The 21,117-nt window shown below is 45.6% G+C and overlaps 1 protein-coding gene across 5 annotated transcripts in view; it reads left to right on the top strand.

The window, feature by feature from the left end:
* sgsm2 (small G protein signaling modulator 2) overlaps positions 1 to 21,117 on the top strand; it is a 283,232-nt gene that overhangs the window by 158,840 nt on the left and 103,275 nt on the right. For all 5 annotated transcript variants that reach the window (XM_038814470.1, XM_038814473.1, XM_038814469.1 and 2 more), the window contains exons 4-5: positions 17,342 to 17,504; positions 18,588 to 18,746. In XM_038814470.1, coding sequence (XP_038670398.1) covers positions 17,342 to 17,504; positions 18,588 to 18,746 — 322 coding nt within the window. The remainder of the gene's footprint in view (positions 1 to 17,341; positions 17,505 to 18,587; positions 18,747 to 21,117) is intronic.

Genomic DNA, 21,117 nt, shown 5'->3' with positions numbered 1-21,117 from the left:
GTCTCTCCCAGCACCCGCCCCTGATAGAAACATCTTCTCCGCAGCAAAAATCACGTCCATTCCTTTAAGCACCTTTAACGCGGCCGCAGATGAGCGAGGGTGGAATGGATGATATTACAGAGGTGGAATCATAGAATCTATAGAAACCCTACCATGCAGAAGGAGGGCATTCGGCCCATCATGTGTATACCGACCCTCTGAAAGAGCACTCGACTTGGGCCCACTCCTGCACCCTGTCCCCATAACCTGTCCTAACCGGCACATCTTTGGACTGTGGGAGGAAACCCAGGCAGACATGGGGAGAAAGTGCAAACTCCACACAGTCACCCGAGGCCAGAAAACAGACTGTTGCTTTACCTAAGCTGCAGCCCGTAGGTAGTAGGTACATAGTCACTGCCCTGGGCCCTCTCAGATCCCTGGAAACCAAGGTTTCCCAATAATTAGCCCCCCCCCCCCCCCCCCCCCCCCCCCCAAATGGCGTGGCCAATGTTTATCACTCAACGAGGAACTTGTGAAACATTTCAAAAATACTTCACCGGCTGCAAAGCACTTGGAGACTTCTTGAGGCCATGAAAACTTCTGTGCAAATATTTTCTTTTCTTTCCCGCCCCTCCCCCTGCTCATTTTGTCTTCGCTTTCTGACATAGCGTGCTCCCTAAGTGAGACTCAGGGCTGTGAAACGGTTACCGCCCCTTGCTGAGCTTTTCGACGGGCTTCCCTCCTGCCCCAGTCTCGCTTCCTGCTTAGATCAAGGTGCCAAACACCCCAGTGAGCCAATCAAAGGAAAATTCACAACCATCCCCGAGCATGCAGCTCAAGTCAATTATTTTTAGCAGCCGCGAACATTTTACCAGCAGTCGTCTGACTCACCATCAGTGTCGCCACGAAGATTCGCCAATCCCTGACTAAAGCATCATGCAATAACTGCCTTGGCACAAGGAAACAGACAGTTGCTTTGCTTTTAGCTGTTGACCTGGCGCTGAAAATGTAATTTGTTTTTTGACAGCTTTTATGAAGCGGATGCCAATCAAGCCTTGTTTGTGTAACTGCTGTTATCCACATTCTGGCACGTGTTGGGCTACTTTCTGAACTGAAGGAGAAATTTAAAATTGTTTTGAGACCAGTATGCTTTCAAACACTGTAGGATGGTGATGATACATGCCTATTTAGCCTGCTCCCTTCTCCTATCCATTCAACCCTGTTGAATTTGACTAGCACTGGGCCCAAATCCTGGAACCTCTCTTCCTAACAGCACCACGGGAGTGCCTGCACCACACCAATGGTTTAAATAGGCCTCTCACAACCACCTCAAGGGCAATTAGCGACCAGCAACAAATGCTGAACTTGTCAGCGATTCTCACATCCCATGAAAGAAACAGAATCAAACTGTGATATCCTTCTGAATGTGTCAATTGCCTTTTTCACAGCATTTTTAACGCGGTCTTTACACTGGGTTCTGATGGACTCGATGGGCCGGATGGCCACCTTCGGCACTGTAAATTCTATGATGATCTATGATGCCATGAAATCAATACGTGAATCTTTCAGACGGATCGGAGTTTGTAACGCTATGGTTTTCCAATGGCTCTGTAGTCCTATCCATCCAACGTACCTTTGTAAAAGGTGCGGCACGGTGGTGCAGTGGTTAGCACTGCTGCCTCACGGCGCTGAGGACCCAGGTTTGATCCCGGTCCCGGGTCACTGTCCGTGTGGAGTTTGCACATTCTCCCCGTGTCTGTCTGGGTTTCACCCCCACAACCCAAAGATGTGCAGGGTAGGTGGATTGGCCACGCTAAATTGCCCCTTAATTGGAAACAAAAAGAATTTGGCACTTTAAATTTTTTTTTAACTTTGCTTTGTAATAAAAACAGAAAATGTTGGGTAAACTCAGAAGGTCTGGCAATATCTGTGGAGAGAGAAACAGTGTTAACATTTCGAGTCTGCCTGACTCTTCCACAGGGCTAAGGAGTGGGATAGAAATGTGAAGAATTATAAACTTGCAGAGGGAGTGGGGCAAAATGGGAAGTCAGTGATAGGTCGGAGCTAAGGAGAGGTTGACAAAGATGTCATGGACATAAGACGAAAGGGCTATTAATTAGAGACTGAAGATGTTAATAGTGGCAAAGGTAGGGTAGCAGAATGCGTTAATAGGGGAACAAAGGTCAGTGCTGACTTTCCTTTGTGCCTCTGTCAGCCTGGTGACCTCTCAGAAACAACCCCAACTACGAGGAAATGATTGACTTTCTTTCATTAGAATATGGTGGGCAGAATGGGGCCATTGGTGGCCATTAATCTGGTAAATGGCAATTTAAAATGTCCATTCTTAGGATCAAATCCATTCACAACCAAACAGCAGAAAACATTTTCATTAGACTGCAGGTCTAAAATACTTATTTTTAATGTAAACAAAGAAAAAAAACCTATTGTAATTATCATAGACATTAGGCGTGACGTATGATTAAGGTCGCCCTCAAATATGTCGCATATTAGAAAACGAAGTTGGTCAATCTAAATATTTTGATTTCTTCCCTGGTCGTTCGTTCATCCTGCCAGCCATTTAAAGAGTGGTTTTGAAGATGAATAGCGAGCACACGGTTTGCTGCAGTGCATTCTGCAAATATCGTCACATTCACATTCCCAAAAAACAGTACAAAACTAATGTCGGTTCCACAAATTAATTATGGACACTCGCGCTCTCTCTATGTTACATATAGAATCTTGATTATTTTAATCCTTCGGTATCTTCATACATATTGCACACAACATCGGTGATCATTGTGAACCATATATATGTATTGTCGCTGATTGTCAAACTACATACAAAATTCTGGAGGTAGGTGATGTGTTATACTCTGGGGTAACACAGGGTGCAACTCGATGCAGCTTTGACCAAAAGATACTCCAGACTTTGAAGTAAGTTCAGTATGATTTATTGAACCATTAGCGCAGTTCTCTATGAGTTCGACTTTCCTGCTAATCTCTATAGTAACTCAGTCTAACTAACCAGTCTGCTCTAAGCCACGTGGTGGGTGTGATGCTTCTGATCTGCCCCTGTCCTTCTCTCTTAAGTGTCGCCTGTGGAAAGAGAAAGAGCATGTGTGCCCTATCCTTTTATATATGGGTTTTGTAATGCCCCCTTGTGGTAGTGTCACCTCTGGGTATCTTGACTGCCCATTGGTTGTGTCCTATTCTCTGTGTTCATTGGCTGTATGTCTGCATGTCATGACATCTCCGATGCTCCCTCTAGTGTTTACTTAGGTGTAGTGTATTTACATTAACCCCTTGTGTATTTACAGTGATGCATATCACCACAGTAGGTTTTGTTAAAAATTGTAGACGTCTGTGGTCACGTTATTGGCCGTGCTCATTGCCTGTTCCTTTGTTTCTTGATCTTTGATCCTGTTAAGGAAGCTCTGCTTCCCATTGATTGAATACCTGAGAGAGCAACGGCTATGGAAATTCTGCCTTTTTTTTATCTATAAGCTTTCATCCATAAACACATTTTTAAACCGTGTATTTGCATTTTCTTCCCTGATTGGTTGTGTGGGCAAAAGCCACTGTTGACTGTACATGAACCCGCAGATCAGTAAAACAATCTGGGACAGCAGCAGTCAGATATAGAGCACACACCCCTAACTTCTGCATAATTAGCCATTTATTTAAGCACTTCCATGCAAATTTAAATGTGCCACTTGCATAATGATTGCCTGTTTCTGTTTGTCGAAAACACATTCGTGATTCAGCACCAGAACTGCGAGTTACGGGATCTCTCACATTTCAGCTCTATTTGCTCGCTGACATCAGCGGTTACTTTGAGAAGCATTTGAAGCAATTAAAATCTAGCTCAGTGGGCTAGACAGCTGGTTTGTGATGCAGAACGAGGCCAGCAGCGTGGGTTCAATTCCCGTACCAGCCTCCCTGAACAGGCGCCGGAATGTGGCGACTAGGGGCTTTTCACAGTAATTTCATACTTGTGACAATAACAGATTATTATTATTATCTTCCGAAATCCTGTCCATTTCGATTAGCTCTCAATCAGGTTTGCAGAATGAAGGAGCATTTCATTGAATGAAGCACTGATCAATTTGTGTGTTTTCTTGTCTTTGGCCATTGGCTCCCTTTGTGTGGGTGGGGGTGGGGGGGGGGGGGGGGGGGGGGGGGGGCTGTGTGTGAGGGTCGTGGAGCGGGTGGATCTGGGGGGGGGGGGGTTTGGGATCCTGCTTGTGGGGGGGGGTGCGCAAATGAAGCTGAGCATAGGACCCACTAGAGTTGCAAATGAAAAATACTTGAAATGGAGGGGGAAAAAAGAGGAAAAGGGAAAAAAAAGGAGAGCACGTTTTGAAGAGAAATATAAACGAAGACATTTGAAATGGAAGAAAAAGACAGGAAAGGGTTTTGGAAATGGAGAGATTGGAAAAAGAAGAAAGAGAAAAGGAGAAAGACAGAGAATTAAAATGCTGGCAGTTAAAAGACAGACACCAAAAGAACATGGGGGAGAACCTATTTCCAGTCAGGAATCCAGTGGGGAGATCTAGCGCAAACTCGCGAGACGTCACATCTGCATATTTGAGAGAGGCAGCTAGTCTCACTATAATATGCATTCCCAAGATCTAACCAAGGTGTGGGATCTAGCCCCCCTCACCTTGGAGACCTCAGGTTAGCGCTGTTCAATTCCGATCTCCGCAAACGGGGACGAGACAGAGCGGCATTCGCAGGGGGTCTCCCAGGGGGTCTCCCAGGGGATCGGAGGCCCCCAGGTGCTTGCCCTCTTGGCAGGGTGGCACCCTGGTGCTACTGGTGTCACCTAGCCACTCTGGCTGTGCAGACCTGGCACTGCCCAGATGCCTATGTGGCACTGCCAGCTGTTAGAGGCACTGCTAGGGTGCCAGGCTGGCACTGCCAAGATGCCATGCTGCCACTCTGAAACATTTCATGCAACAGGGATCAGGCCTAGCGCTGGTGGGGAAGGGGCCGAGGACCCCTGATGGGTGAGTTGGGGCCTCGGGGGTGGGGTTCGTGGGTTGCACCGGGGGAGAGGCGCGAGATTGGGACATCATCGATTCCTCTCTGCACTGAGGAGTTTTGGCGAGCGGAGCAGTGCAGAAAACAGGGCTAAGTGCGGCCTTGGTCGCGCATTCCCCACTCAGGCCCCCAAGCTACGTGAATGGCCGTTCAACAGCGTGGTTTTCTCGGCTCTCCGAGCACCGGGAAACACCCGGCTAATTGCGCGTACGATGAGACTCTCTTCCCATTTGGGTAGATTGCGGCCGTGGACTTAAATGAAACATTCTTTACTGTGTTATAAACTGGAAACCAGAAGAAAAAGAAACACAAGACTTGAATTGTGATAATACTATGATGTACAATTTCTGTTGATATTGTTACATTCATTGACTTTATTTTGGTTAGAACTTTGTAATTGGTTGCGAAATAAGATGAAAAGTTTACTTATATGAAGTGGGCCGCGAATATGAAGTTTCCTTTCTTTCAAAGGGGAGATGTCAGGAAACAGGTATTAGGAATAAGATATAGCGTAAGCTTAATTTGTGTTTCTGTAATTATGTGCTGAAAAAGTGTTGAAACTTTAGTACGCTCATGTTAAACAAATGTGCCTGCATCTCGGTTACATTTCAAATTGTGCCTGCACTGTAATTAAAGGGTCTATGATGCAAAAATAAACTGGGTTTAAAGAAAGACAAGGCTGTTGCTTAGCAACTAGGGGCCTCACACTGAAAAGCATAAGTACTTGTGGTTCATTTGGAACCAGGGGCGGAATTCTCCGACCCCCCGGGGTTCGGAGAATCGCCCGGGGCCGGTGTCAATCCCGCCCCCGCCGTGGCCCGAATTCTCTGCGACCCGGGAATTGGCGGGGGCGGGAATCGCGCCGGTTGGCGGGTCCCCTGCGGTGATTCTCCGGCCTGCTATGGGCCGAAGTCCCGCCGCTGACAGGTCTTTCCCGCCAGCGGGAATTAAAGCACGCCTGGTGCCGGCGGGAATGGCGGCGTGGGCGGGCGCAAGGGGTCCTGGGGGGGCGCCATTTGGCTTCAGAGTGTGGTGTGTCTGACCACAGTTGTCCTGTTGGTTTCCATGCACTGTACGCTTACTAAGAACATTAAAGGATAATATATATTTTGTAACTTGTGTCGTCCATAGAAATCTGTGGACATCTGTGAAGAGGCAGGTGGAGTGTAAGAGTATTTGTATTATAGTTAATTTTTTCATGTTTAAAAATATTTTATTCTTTTTGTTGAAAGTTAATCGGTAATCCTGTGACTGTTCATCCACGTCACTAAACGAAAAATAGAAGTTACGACCTAATGAGCTAGGGTTCCATATTGGGACCCGACCGTCCAATAGCAACAACAACTGGCACCGTAACATTTGTGCTCTCTTTCGTTTTGATCCTGTTCCAAAGAAACCATTAAAAAATAAAGTGAAGGTGTAAGAAATCAGAAGAAATAAGACAATTGGAGGAAAGGAATACATTATGAGAAAACCAAGCAGTGGGTAAAAAAGGAGAAGGGATGGGAAATAGAATTTAACAAAGAAAAGGAGAGCATTGATAAGAGATGGCGAGAACGCAGGTGACTAACCCACTGATGCCCTCCCTCCCTGTTGTGAAAGGGCCTGTGCACCCTGCGGATGCTTTGTCCAAAGACGGACACAATTGGGAACTTGCCAGATGGTGGATTTTAAGCATGTACTGACATCCATCTACACAAGCTGCATTAATGCCACCTCTTTGTCTTCCCGCTGTTCGTTTTCTATTTAAATGGCATCAGTCTTTCCAGCAGCAATTTAACTCCCACGTTACCCCTCATGATGCAATCTGTCATCTTCACTGCACGACACAGGGAACATTTGATGGAGGAATTCATTTGGTCCTGTAATTCGACTCTTTTTAATATTAAATGTGTGATTATCTCAGCTTCTCAAAGTCTGACTCTCCAGGAGATGGCGTCTGGATTGGATTTGAAGAAAGGCCACACCTTCCGCACCTCCATTTCGTGCCTTCTTTCGAACCCTAAAGTCCGTGAGTGCAGGGCACCCAGGTTGGGAAGAACACAGGGGATTTGCTGGATCAGGAACAGCTGGTTAGGTGATGCCAATTTTGGGTTTTGGTTTGGCTGGAGATTTTAAGAAGGTGGGGGGGGGGGGATTAAGGACGAGAAGAGGCGGCTTAAAGAAGGACGCTGCACAAGAACTTGCCGGAATTTTACCTGCCCTTGACGACGGGCTGGGGGGGGCACGAAGGCTGGCAAAACGTTTGGGAAAGGTGTTGTGCATGTGCCCAACACCACCCCTCCAACTGGCACCCTGACCTTTGGGCCCTTTGCAGGGGGTCCTGCTGCTCTAACAGAACTGCAGATCGCTGTGTGATAAAGATGCTTTTGGCAGCGCTGAGCTTGGATCACAACATCGGCATGAAGTACACGTTTGCTGTGAGACCCAATCGACGCTGTGACCTGCTCAAGGCCAGTGATGTCTGAAGTGGGGACAAGTATACTCCAGCTCTCGAGCCCCAAATTAATGGCCATCACTGAAAAGACACAATGCACATGATAAGAAGTAGTTCTGCCACAGCGCATTACACAATGGCAAAATCATTTCCCCTCATTTTCACTTATATATTCTGGCCCCATGATTACTTTCTACAACTTAAGAAGCAGACATTCGCTGATTTCCTGTTGTCTGCTAATATGCTATGTATTGGAAATGGACCCATGGTACCAACATTGGCTTTGCAGAATATAAGAAGTAAGACAGGATTAGGCCTCCCAACCCCTTGAGCTGGCTTTACCATACAGTAAGATCATGGCTGCGTTGCTGCATCATCACCACTTTTCCACCATACCCTTGGTTGCACCCCCCCCTCCAGGCCAAGACAGACCTCCCCTAGGGTGGGAGCAGCAGGAAATCTGGCTAATTGGCTGCCTGCCGGGAGGCTAATTGAGCCACTTTAGTGGCCAATCAGGGGTCACTTCCTGCCCCCATTGAGGCTCAACAATGTGTGGGGAGACAGTAGAGTGAAACCTGACGGCCTCCCAGCAGGGTATGTGGGGGGAGAAGGGGCTCCATTCTGGCACTATTAGACCCACAGAGGGACAGCCTGTGGCAACATACTGCCCTCGCCCAAATCACCGGGGCCTGCTTACCTGGCCATTAGGAAGACAAGTGATATGTTGGCCTTAATTGCAAGGGGTTGGAATACAAGTGTAAGATTGCCTTGCTCCAATATAAAGGGATTTGCTGAACCCACACCTGCAGTTCTGTGCAGTTTTCTTCTCCTTACCCAAGGAACGATATACTTGCCTTGGTGGGTGTTCAACCAAGGTTCACCAAATGGACACCTGGGATGAGGGTGTGGTTCTTTGATTGTATTGCTGTTAATTGTATATCATTTGAATATTAATTGTATTCCAGTGGAGGGCGGCATGGTGGTGCAGTGGTTAGCACTGCTGCCTACAGAGCTGAGGACCCGGGTTCGATTTCGGCCCCGGGTCACTGTCTGTGTGGAGTTCGCACATTCTCCCTGTGTCTGTGTGGGTCTCACCCCCACAACCGAAAGATATGCAGGATAGGTGTATTGGCCACGCTAATTTGCCCCTTAACTGGGGAAAAAAAAGAATTGGGTACTCCAAATTTTTAAAAATGTATTCCAGTGGTGAAACGTATTAGGGACTCACCCGTGCTCATAGGAGAAGTGCCCCTTTAAGGGGCATTTAATTAGTTAATTCAATTAATTAATTAGTTTCATTGGTAAAAAGGCACCTTTTGTTTTCAGTTACACTGATCTTTGTGGGGCAGTTCATTAGTTAATTAGGTTAATTGTTTTAACTTTGTTCAGGAGAGTATATCGAGCAGATTGAAAGAAGGATTGAAGGTTGGAGGTTGACAATATGCATTTCTGTAAAGAAAGCTGGTTAATGAAGCTGAGCCACACATGTCCCTCACTGCTTGGTTACAACGGGGATCTGGTGGGAAGGTGATGATGTAGAAGCTCAATCATGGACCTATTGAAAGGCAGAGCCAGCTGAAGGAGCTGTATTCGTCACAGAAGAATATAAGACACTGCCAGTACCATGGGCCCATGTCCAATATACCATTAGATGACAGGAAAACAGCCAATGTCTGGTTCTTAAATTGGGCTAGGATTTATAAGAGAAAATGAGGGGAAATTATTTTGCCATTTTGTAACACGCTGTGACAGAACTACTTCTTACCACGTGCATTGTCTCTTTTCAGTTACCGCCATTAAGTTGGGGTTCTAGAGCTGGAGTATATTTGTCTCTACTTCAGACATTACTGACCTTGAGGCCCGAGCAATACTGGAGTTAATGAGAATCAGGAGAAAACGTACCATTGGTTGGAGTCCTACCGAGCACAAAGGAAGATGGTGTGGTGGTTGGAGGGCAGCCATCTCAGTCCTGAGATATCACTGCAGGGCCCAGGACACTCCCTCAGGGGAGGGTCCTAGGCCCACCCACCTTCAGCTGCTTCATCAATGACCTTCCCTCCATCAGAATATCAGAAGTGGGGATGTTCGCTGATGATTGCTCAAAGTTCAACACCTTTCCCAACTCCTTAGATACTGAAGCAGTCCATGTCCAAATGCAGCAAGACTTGGACAATATCCAGGCTTGGCTGATAAGTGGCTAGTAACTTTATGCCTCAAAAGTGTCAATCAATCACCATCTTCAATAAGAGGGAATTTAACCATTTCCCCATGACATTCAATGACATTGTCACCACTGAATCTCCCACAATCAACAACCTGGGGATTACCACTGACCAGAAACTGAACTGGAACAGCCATATATAAATACAATGACTACAAGAGCAGGTCAGAGGCTGGGAATTCTGTGGCAAGTCACCACCTGACCCCCCCCCCCCCCCCCCCCCCCCCCCAAAAGACTGTCAACCATCTATAAGGCAGAGGTCAGGAGTGTAATGGAAGACTCTCCATTTGCCTGGAGCAGTAGAGCTCCAGCAACACTCAAGAAGCTCGGCACCATCCAGGATAAAGTAGCCCGCTTGATCGACACCCCATCTACCACCATAAACATTCCCTCCCTCCACCGCCGACGAGCAATGGCAGCCGTGTATACCATCTACAAGATTCACTGCAGCAACTCACCAAGGCTCCTTCAACAGCATCTTCTAAATCTGTGACCTTTACCAATGCACGGGGATACCATCACCTGCAAGTCGTCCCCCCCCCCCCCCCCCCCCCCCAACCACACACTATCCTAACTTGGAAACATATCACCGTGCCTTCAATGTCGCTGGGTCGCAAATCCTGGAACACCTTTCCTGACAGCGCTGTGGGTGCAGCTACACCACATTGCCAGCAGTGGTTCAAGAAGGCGGTTCACTCCCACCTTCTCGAGCAATTGAGGATGGGCGATAAATGCTGGCACAGCCAACGATGCTCACATCCTGTGAAACAGTAAAAATAAAATTGACCTCTGTTTGAAACCATCTTGGGAGACCACCAGTACACTCTTAATGGTTGCCTGATGAAATTCCCCAAAAGTAATCATTATGAATTGTGTGCCAAGTTTTCTCAACCAGCTTTACCCATAATGATCGAACAGAGAGATGTTTCAAACGTGCATTGAAATAATATTGGCAGCATTAACCAGTAATTGCCTGCAACTTCAAACCTCGGAGATTATACTGTCAAGTATTAGAGGTAATGGAACATTGCTGTTCATTTAAATTATTGCACACAAAAAGCTCGATCGATATTCTGTGCATCCAGAGTTAATTATAAGTCAATTAGAAGAGTCCTTTTAATATTAAATCAAATTATCTTTCCAGATGGAACTTTTTGAGAACAGCTCCGAAATAATACAGCACGATGATCTTGGTTTCCAGGAAGTGTGGAACATTTCTCAATCACTCCTTTGATATTCCGAACAACAAACAATAATTCTAAATGTTTGTTTCAATACAGAATCATTCTGGAGTGTGAGCAGCACAGGGAGGAGGCTTGGCAATGTTTCAAATGCAATATCATTAAGATAATTGCAGAGTGTTTTCTACAACCCACGTTTCTTAATGATGCTCAGTGACACGTTGAAAAGTGAGCAGAATACCAGAACATGCTCTAATTGTATGTACTGCAGAGTTCCTTCCTGCGTTCTTTCACGGGAAAGGCCGGGTTTATTAGGAATGCGAGTATTAGCCTTGCCTTGGATAGGCGTGCAAGCTTTTTTTTCAATGAAGATGCATCTTCCATTGTGTTACGCAAGAAAAATAAAATGAAAGGAAAATCCGAAATTGGCTCTGTACTGTTTTGCGGGAAGAGCAGATGGAGTCCTGTTGAGGAACATTGTCCAGTCCAAAGATACCCGATTGGGTATTTTTTCAGGCAGCTGTACAAAACAGGCCCTCATTTTTTATACATATATCACTCGTACTTTAAGTACCTTCAAAGGAATTGGTCGGCAATGAGGAACACCGGTTAGATTTCTGCAAGTCAGGATTCCATAGAAACCCCACAGTACAGAAAGAGGCCATTCGGCCCATCGATTCTGCACCGAAAGAGAACGCTACCTGGGCCCACTCCCCTGCCCTTTCCCCATAAACCCGTGCGTTGATCATGGCCAATCCACCTAACCTGCACATCTTTGGACTGTGGGAGGAAACCGGAGCACCCGGAGGAAACCCACGCAGACACGGGGAGAACGTGCAGACTCCGCACCGACAGTTTGCAGGTTCTCCCTGTTTTCACTGTGGCAGTTCCAGCCTCGGCAATGGCCACCAGTGGACCAAGGCGCGGTCAATTCCAGTCCCCTTGACCCGGAGTCACAAATAATTCTTCGAAAATTACCTTTGGCCCTTGGCAGCCCAATAATTACAGTCACCATGTTTGTACATTTAAACACAATTACTTTTTGATTAAAATAACTACAATGAAATATGCAGCAAATATAACTGGTTAACTATTATCTAATTCCTAACCCCCCCACTTTAACTTGCCCCCACCCTCTATGTACATATATACGTATATATATCTATATAGATATGTACACACACACACACACACAATACAAACAAACACAGAGGGGAAGAAAGGAGTGAAAATAATAAGTATGAGTAAAATATAAGAGTCTTTGTTTCAGATGGTTGTTTCGAGCACACGGTTTTTCAAATCAGGCTTTCAGGTCGAGATTTCTGCTTTCCAGTTTGTAATGGTTTGCACTGTAGATTCATTCAGGTCTCTGCAGTTACAGGAGTCCAGCAGCTCAGAGCAGTTCTGCAGAAAACGTGAGGGAGAGAGAAAAGGTCTTTTGGTCTGTGTGACCAGGTCTCAATTCTGCTTTCCTTAGGTCTGGGGAAATCATCTGACTCAGGCAGGATCCAATCACCACCCATTACTGGGCAGAAGGCAGCCTTTTGGTCAATTCACTGGCCACCAGCCAGCCAATCGAACCGGGTGCCACAAAGTCTGACTTCTCCTGTTCGAAAACTAGCAGCACCATACACTATGTAATCTAGGACAAAAGTTCAGCACAACATCGTGGGTCAAAGGGCCTGTTCTGTGCTGTATTTTCTATATGTTCTATGTTGCAACTTCTTGAATTCCTCCGTCTCTCTGCTACTTGACTTAAAGATACATGTCCATTAAGCATCCATGGATCAAAAATAAGTAAAGAGGAAATAAGGGAATCATCAGGAAGATCCTTACAAATGAAAGATTATTTTTTCACCAAAACTGGTATCAGAAAGTGTAGGGGTGCTCAGTCGGCATGATAGTCCTAGAAATTGTGTGCCCCATGGGTTAAAATTCATAATGGCCTGGATTTTTCATTAGTAATGACAGTAATACTATCAGCATCACCATCTTTGCTCTCCTGAAAGTGACTACATGTTGGACTTCACACAAGCGCAGTTAAAGCCAGAAATCCAGACGTTACAGTTAGTGATTCTACCATTCCCTCTTGGGAATTGATGAGAACTTTCCCTTTGACAAACCCTAAAACTGTTTCCCCCTGTTGAATGAAGTGTCATTTGTTTTTCAGTGATGCACTAAGTTTGTAATTTCTGCTAGATTTCGGCCAAATATTCTCAGTGGCCCTGAAAAACTGCGGGAATGTCTGTGTAACTATGTGGAATGTCAAGCTTCTTAAGAAATTTATAATTTTTTTAAAGACTGTTTATTTTTGCCCTCTATAAAGTTTTATTTGAAAGTGAAAGCTTAACATTAGCAGCTTGCAACATTTGCTGTCTTCATATGTTCATAATAAGATATAGGAGTAGAATTAAACCTTTCATTTTATTAGTTCATGGGACGTGGGTGTCGCAGTCATTTATTGCCCATCCCTGTGGGTCTGGAGTCACGTGTAGGCCAGACCAGGTAAGGACAGCAGATTTCCTTCCCTAAAGGACATTAGTGAAGCAGATGGGATTTTACACTAATCGGCAATGGTTTCATGGTTATTACTAGACTGTTAATTCCAGATTTCAATATTGAATTCAAATTTCACCATCTGCGGTAGTGGGATTTGAACCTGGGGCCCCAGAGCAGTACTCTGGGTCTCTGGATTACTAGCCCAGTGACAATACCACTATGCCACCGCCTCCCCCCCATCAGGTCTGCTCCACCACTTGATCATGGCTGATCTCATCCTGGCCTTAACTCCACCATCCTGCCCACTCTTCGTAACCCTTCAACCTGTTACCAATTTAAAATCTGTCTAACTCCTCCTTAAATTTACTCATTGTCCCAGCATGCACCACAACCTGGAGTAGCAAATTCCAAAGATTCACAGACCTTTGGAAGAAATAGTTTCTCCTGAACTCTGTTTTAAATTTGCTCCCTCTTATCCTAAGTCTATGACCTCTTGTTCTAGAATGCTCCACAAGAGGAAGCATCCGCTCCACGTCTCCTTTTATCATCTTGTATACCTCCATTTGATCTCCCATTTTTTTAACTCGGCCTAAACTGTTCAATCTCTCTTCATACGACAAACCCCTTGTTCCCTCGTCTCTGGAAATGACCTAGTGAACCTCCTCTGAACTGCATCCAATGCCACTACATCTTTCCTTAAATAAGGGGACCAAAACTGTGCACAATATTCCGCACAAGATGCGTTCTCACTAACGCCTTGTATAGTTGCAACGACACTTCTTTACCTTTATACTCTATTCCTTTAGCTATAAATACCAACATTCCAGATGCTTTCTTTATTATCTGCTGCAACTGCATGCTAGTTTTCTGTGACTCATGAAGGAGAACCCCCAGACCCCTCTGCTTCGGAGCACCCCGAAGCCCCTGCCCAATTAGATAAAAAGTTGCCTTCCCATTTTTCCAACCAAAATGCATGACCTCACACTTATCCATCTGCCACATTTTGGTCCACCTAACTGAGGTATGGGAGAGCAGGCAGATGCAAGGAAGGAAGGAGCTATGTGTCAAGCAAGGTTGATTAGCAGCTTGCAACATTTTTGATGAATCCCCCAACAACTCCTTGTTCATTGCCTGGTACAAATGGCTACAGTGAATCTGACGCATGCTCCACGCTTTGTACCTGAAATTTGCAACATCTTCCAAGTGGGATAGGACCCTAATTTGGATATTTTAGCAACCTCCTACAGGTCCACCCCAGAACTTCCATTAGATGGACCTTGAGCGCCAATAGGATGACCAACATGGACTCCAAACCCCATCCCTCCTCAACCCAATTTTGATCTGTTGTTCAGATAAGAAACTGTTAGCCAACGATTGAAACTACTCCCCGTATTTACCGGCTTAGCTTATGCAATCCCGCAAGAGATCAACCAGTCACCTATTAGTTTGTGTCTTGGGTCCACACCATCCATTTACCTGGTATTTTTTTTTTTTTAATTTAGATTACCCAATTTTTTTTTCCAATTAAGGGGCAATTTAGCGTGGCCAATCCACCTACTCTGCACATTTTTTGGGTTGTGTGGGCGAAACCCACGCAGACACGGGGAGAACGTGCAAACTCCACACGGACAGTGACCCGGGGCCGGGATCGAACCTGGGACCTCAGCGCCGTGAGGCGGTTGTGCTAACCACTAGGCCACCGTGCTGCCCTCATTTACCTGGTATTGACATGCAACTGGGGGAGATGGTGGCATGCTGGTGATGCCACTGTGCTTGTAATCCTGAGACCCAGGCTAATGCCCTGACGTCAAGGGTTCAAATCCCGCCATGGCAGCTGGAATTTCAATAAAATTCTGGAATTGAAAGGTAGGCCAGGATTCTCCGTGGCCGCCCGCCAGCGGTGGGAATTCCAGTGGCCCAGCGAATCAGGCGTCGGGCAAAACACTGCTTTCATGTTGGTCATGAAACCTGTTACGAGTCTCCCAGCCAGCCCCAAACAGCTTTCAGGTGTACTCGATGAGGTTTCCGCCCATGCCTGGCGGGAACATGACCTCCAGGGTGCTGGGATTCTGAGATCGGGATACTGCTGCAGCACCCTTCAAAAAGGTTGCCCCAATCTCCGAAGAATGGGACCAGTCAAAGAGATTAGGTCCCGGCCGCCTCAGATCCAGCGAGAACTCCGATTTGCCGTTGAATGGCACACGGAGTTCGGTCCGCCTGCCGGCAGGAATCACTCAAGTTTTCACACCGGCAGAAGTACACAGTCCACGATCGAGAGAATCGTGTTTCGAGTCACAGTAATGGTGACCATGAAACTTTCATCAGTTGTCATCAAAACCCATCTGGTTCACTGTTCCCATTAAGGGAAGGAAATCTGCCATCCTTAGCTGGTCTGGCCTACGTGTGACTCCAGACCCACAGCGATGTGATTGACTCTTCACTCAGTTCAGGAGCAAACAGGGATGGGCAACAAATGTTAGCGATGCCTACAGCTCATGAAAGAATAAATTAAACTAAACTCTCATCTCCTTGTCTTACTATGAGCAATGCTATAAGAGTCCGCTAATCAAAAGGCATGTCTAAAGGGATACAGGGTCTGTTTACATTGTAGGCTCACACTTGCAAGTCACATAGCTGCGATCACACATGGAAAGTACAGTCACGTCACACGCAAAATCGTTTTTTTTTAGATACAAAGAATGCAGGCTTGTCCTCGGGAATATAAACTGATGTGAATCAATGGGCAGCCTGTGGCGCAATGGTATTTTCACTGGACTAGTAATCCAGACACCCAGAGGTAATACTCTCGGGTCCCAAGTTCGAATCCCACCATGGCAGATGGAGAAATTTGAATTCAATAAAAATCTGGAATGAATCACCGAGGTCCCAGGTTCGATCCCGGCTCTGGGTCACTGTCCGTGTGGAGTTTGCACATTCTCCCCGTGTTGGCGTGGGTTTCGCCCCCACAACCCAAAAAGATGTGCAGGGTAGTTGGATTGGCCACACTACAATTGCCCCTTAATTGGAAAAAATGAATTGGATACTCTAAGTTTAAAATTAAAAAACAAAAATCTGGAATGAAAAGTCTAATTATGACCATGAAACCGTTGCCGGTTGTCGCAAAGACCCATCTGGTTCGCTAATGTCCTTTAGGGAAGGAAATCTGCCATCTTAACCTGGGATGGCCTACATGTGACTCCAGGCTCACTCAGACTGTCTCCAGCTTCTGATTAACCTGAGACTTTGGTTTTCTGTTCTTTCATCCAGTGAGGGGCAACAACTTGAACAGCAATCAAGCCATTCAGTTAGAGTTTGTAGATCACAGCTACACCTTAGCAGCAGAACTGTACTTTACATACAGTGCAGCACAGTAGCACAGTGGTTAACACTGATGCTTCACAGCTCCAGGGTCTCGGGTTCGATTCCCGGCTTGGGTCACTGTCTGTGTGGAGTCTGCACATTCTCCCCGTGTGTGCGTGGGTTTCCTCAGGGTGCTCCGATTTCCTCCCACAAATCCCGAAAGACGTGCTTGTTAGGTGAATTGGATATTCTGAATTCTCCCTCTGTGTACCCCAACAGGCGCCGGAATGTTGGGACCAGGGGATTTTCACTGTAACTTCATTGCAGTGTTAATGTAAGCCTACTTGTGACAATAGAGATTATTATAAAATATTACATAGTATCTTATCCATACACAACACTAAGACCTTAGCAGTGTACAGACCTGGATGTGTCTATTTGAAGCAATGGCCTTAACAGTAACAGTCCGGATTATGCATTAAATTGAATAACGGCATTCCAGGTTCAAGGTTGCCTGTGCGAAATGGAAACCTCGCAAATTTCAGGGAAAACTTCAAACTTGTTGTAAATAACATTTTTAAAGTGCCCTTTACTTCCTCGGAGAAGTGATCTCCTTTAACTGGTTGCGAATTGAAAAAAAAAACACTGCAGTCTGAAATGTCCCCTTTCTTCTTGTCCTAGCTGTTGTGGAGGCCTGTCTGCTGTACATGCTGAAGCGCCGGGCTGCTGGCTTCCTCCGGAGTGACAAAGTTGCCGCGCTTTTTACAAAAGTTGGGAAAACCTATCAAATAGCGGGGGATCTGTGCAAGAAAGTTCAAGAATTACAGCAACAGGTGGATAACAAGTAAGTGGGACATTAAAGGTTACCTGTGAACACGGAGCCAGACGCCCCCCCACCCTCAGTTTGAATTTCAAGGACAGACTGCAGGAAGGACATCCTGCTCAAGTCCGATTTCGCATAGGTCTGTCTGGAAAGCTTGAATATTTATGTACTTTGTAATGTTCTTTCAGATAGGTTATGAATAAAGTATATTTTTGTGAAAAAGAAATTTAGCTTCACTAACGGCGCTGAGTGTATCAGGAGTGGGAGAGAGGAGAAGGATATGTTATAGTGGTTTACATTGCTGCTAAGCTGGGAATAAAGGCCATCTGTGCTATTACAAATGATCCTAGTGAGAGATCAGTGTTCAAAGAACGGTGCCACTTAGAATGGACATTGGTGGGGCAGCACGGTGGCGCAGTGGGTTAGCCCTGTTGCCTCATGGCGCCGAGGTCCCAGGTTCGAATCCCGGCTCTGGGTCACTGTCTGTGTGGAGTTTGCACATTCTCCCCGTGTTTGCGTGGGTTTCGCCCCCACAACCCAAAGATGTGCAGAGTAGGTGGATTGGCCGCACTAAATTGCCCCTTAATTGGAAAAATGAATTGGGTATTCTAAATTTATTTAAAAAAAGAATGGACATTGGTCAGGGTCACTTTGACTATAGCCTTGGTTCTCTCCATCTTATCGCAATGTGCTCACAGATTTTCCCTCTCTTTATTTAATTTGTTGCCTAATTATGACTTAATGCTTGATCCAATTTTAATTGACTTGCTAATTGCAGAATTGGCATCTTAATCACCAAAAGGTTAAGTCAGAAAATTAAGGATCTATATGATAGATTACGGTGGTTGAATCTTCCCTCCACATTTCACCACCAACTCACCCCCTCCGTCCCCCAAACCGCCGTCCCCCTCCACCACCACCCACCCCTCCCCTCCCCAAAGGGATAAACAGTGTGTGTGAAAATACACAAAAGAAAACTGATCATATCAAGCTACATAAACATCACAATATATTCAAAAGCTGTGGTAGCAATTGGTTTTTGATGAGGACACTGTTTGATTTCTTTTAAGTTTGACCATCTTGTATACCTATATGTGTTGACAGGAAAAACCAGTCAAATGGACAGGAATCTCTGAAGAGGCAGGGATCGATATCCAAGAGCCCGACTCTCACACCTCAAGCTATCAAACACATTTGGGTGCGCACAGCCTTGTTTGAGAAGGTCCTGGATAAAATCATACAGTACATAGTCGATAACTCCAGGTAGGATTCCAATGTGTAGGTAGCAATGCAAGCATCCAAGGTATTACTTCAGCAACTCTGGGTAACCGTTACTGTAGCCATCGCACTGGAACTGGTGCAGGAAAACTGGCCCCTGTACAGCAATCATATAGGAACAGGAAGAGGCCATTCATCTGCATGATGAATCCACCTTTCAATTGGATCATCCCAGATCTGTAGCTCAATCCCATTTGCCCAACTCTGGCCCAATTAAAACGACAGAGATAATGGCAGAACTCAACACACATACCTGATAATTGATTAGGTACAATTTTGATTGGGCATTGATTTTTCACGGCATTCTAGATGCAGTGGATTAAATTGCTACTTGGGTTTGACTATCCATGCAACCGTTATATTTAACTTCGGACTGCTGGAGAGAGATCACGTTGTGCCCGTCAACATTTTAATTCAAGGATGTATTATTTTTTAAATGGAACAAATCGATTGTATTTTTCACAGACTGAAGTCACAATCTATACAGACCAACCAGAAGCTGGATACTCCAAGTATCCAGGGAAACCCTTCATTATGGTCCAAAATTACGGTTCTGCGTGAATTCGTTTTGGATTACCGCCAAATAATTGATTCTTATTTTGAGGATTCTGAAGCCAAATGATTACGGAGGCCAAAGTTAATTAAAACTTATTGAAAATGAAATTGTTCTTCTGAATTAATATTTTCTTTTTTTAAAGAAAAAGTGTCACCGTTAAAAGAACCAGAACTTGCCAAAGGTTAATCAAATTGGAATGAATCTAGAAGTATTTAATTAACAGAAATGTGAATATTATGTATTTTGCTTTATAAGTGTGTCAAGTGCTTTTTGCGTCTTCATGTGTATTAGGTGAAAGTGTACTTTTGTGATTTTTTTCAGGTTGTTCCTCCTCGTTAATTTCTCTCCTTTTGGGGAGTAATGTAGCATTCACCAATTCTGGTTGAGTGAAAGGTCAGGGTGTATCTTGTGTTTGGCATGAGGCGTATCCATATTGATATTCCTTACCTGCCTGAAGGAAAACATTGTGTGTTCAACTTGGTGCCTCTTCACAGTAGCACAGGAAGCCAATATGGAGATAATGATGGACAGGAACCCAGTTCCTTTCCATGCCCCATATTGGCGATGGAAGGCATGCAAGAATTGCCAAAGCGAGTGTTGCCCATTCAGCAGACTTCGAACATCAAACTGGGAGTTATGAGGAGTAAGTTTACCGACCAAACTGAAAGTCAGTGGAGCAATCGCCCTGCCCAGTCTGCCGTACGCATGTGAGACTTGGGTTGTGCACGAGCATCATGCCAAGAGGTTCAACCACTTTCCTTTCAGCTACCTTCAGAACCTTCTGAAGATCAGATGGCAGGGCAAAATACCAGACACCGAGGTGCCCACCCGAGTTGGCATTGCCAAGCACCCACACCACATTGAGACAGTCACAACCAAGTTGGGCTGGTCATGCGGAGAGAATGCTCAACATTCGCTGACCAAAGCAATTCTTCGATACCAGTTTGAATCTGGGTTACACCTCAAAGCCATTGAATTTGAAGCCAGAAACTCGCATATCGTACAATGTGCCCGTACAACAAGATGCTGCACCATCAACCAACCTTAACGTTGATAATTCAGATTCCAGCGTGGGGGTCAGCATTAATATTTCCATTGATGCTATTATTCTTTACCTGATTTACTTATCCAACTTCAAGACTTTTGACTTGGAAATTTCATTGCACACATCCTATTATACAGGCAGAAAATAGGATCCTCAGTGTCCATATGGTTAATAGGGCGCACAGTACCTGTGTCGGAAATGCACCACATACCATATTGAATAGAGCACTCTGTGATAATCCAGCATGCCTGCACAAAACTGCACTGAGCCCATTGCTTATACAGATTGCCGCCCCAATGCCTGCCTTGGTGAGCGGGCTGAGGATGGGGGATGCTTTGCAAAATTTGTTTTTGCTGACTGTGCAGCAGTCAAACAGCTGTCCTCGCTGGGACCCCTGGAGACTGCCATGCCAAAAGCTAAGTTTAAAGATTTTTGCTTGACTGAATATGGAGTCCGGGGCGGGGGGGTGGGGGGAAACATGTCTCACTCCTGAACTCGGCACCTCGACTGTCATCTCAACTAATCTACTGAGCTCTTACCACCACCACTCCTCCCCCACCCACCCTGTGCAGCCAATCAACTGGCTCTGGTGCCACGAGTTGCGCCTGCAGCTCACCAATGCTTCCCAGGTTGCCATGGTCCTGCCAATAGCATCATTAGACGCTTACGGCAGGTGCTGGCGATTATGGCCCCATTCAATTTCTCGGCCTCTCTCTCTTGAACGTGGTGCTGCCTGTATTTCCTGAATGTAAATA

The sequence above is a fragment of the Scyliorhinus canicula genome, chromosome 12 (assembly GCF_902713615.1).
Source record: "Scyliorhinus canicula chromosome 12, sScyCan1.1, whole genome shotgun sequence".
Classification (NCBI taxonomy): domain Eukaryota; kingdom Metazoa; phylum Chordata; class Chondrichthyes; order Carcharhiniformes; family Scyliorhinidae; genus Scyliorhinus; species Scyliorhinus canicula.
The sequence above is the reverse complement of the archived record's forward strand: the minus strand, read 5'-3'. Positions and strand labels throughout refer to the sequence as shown.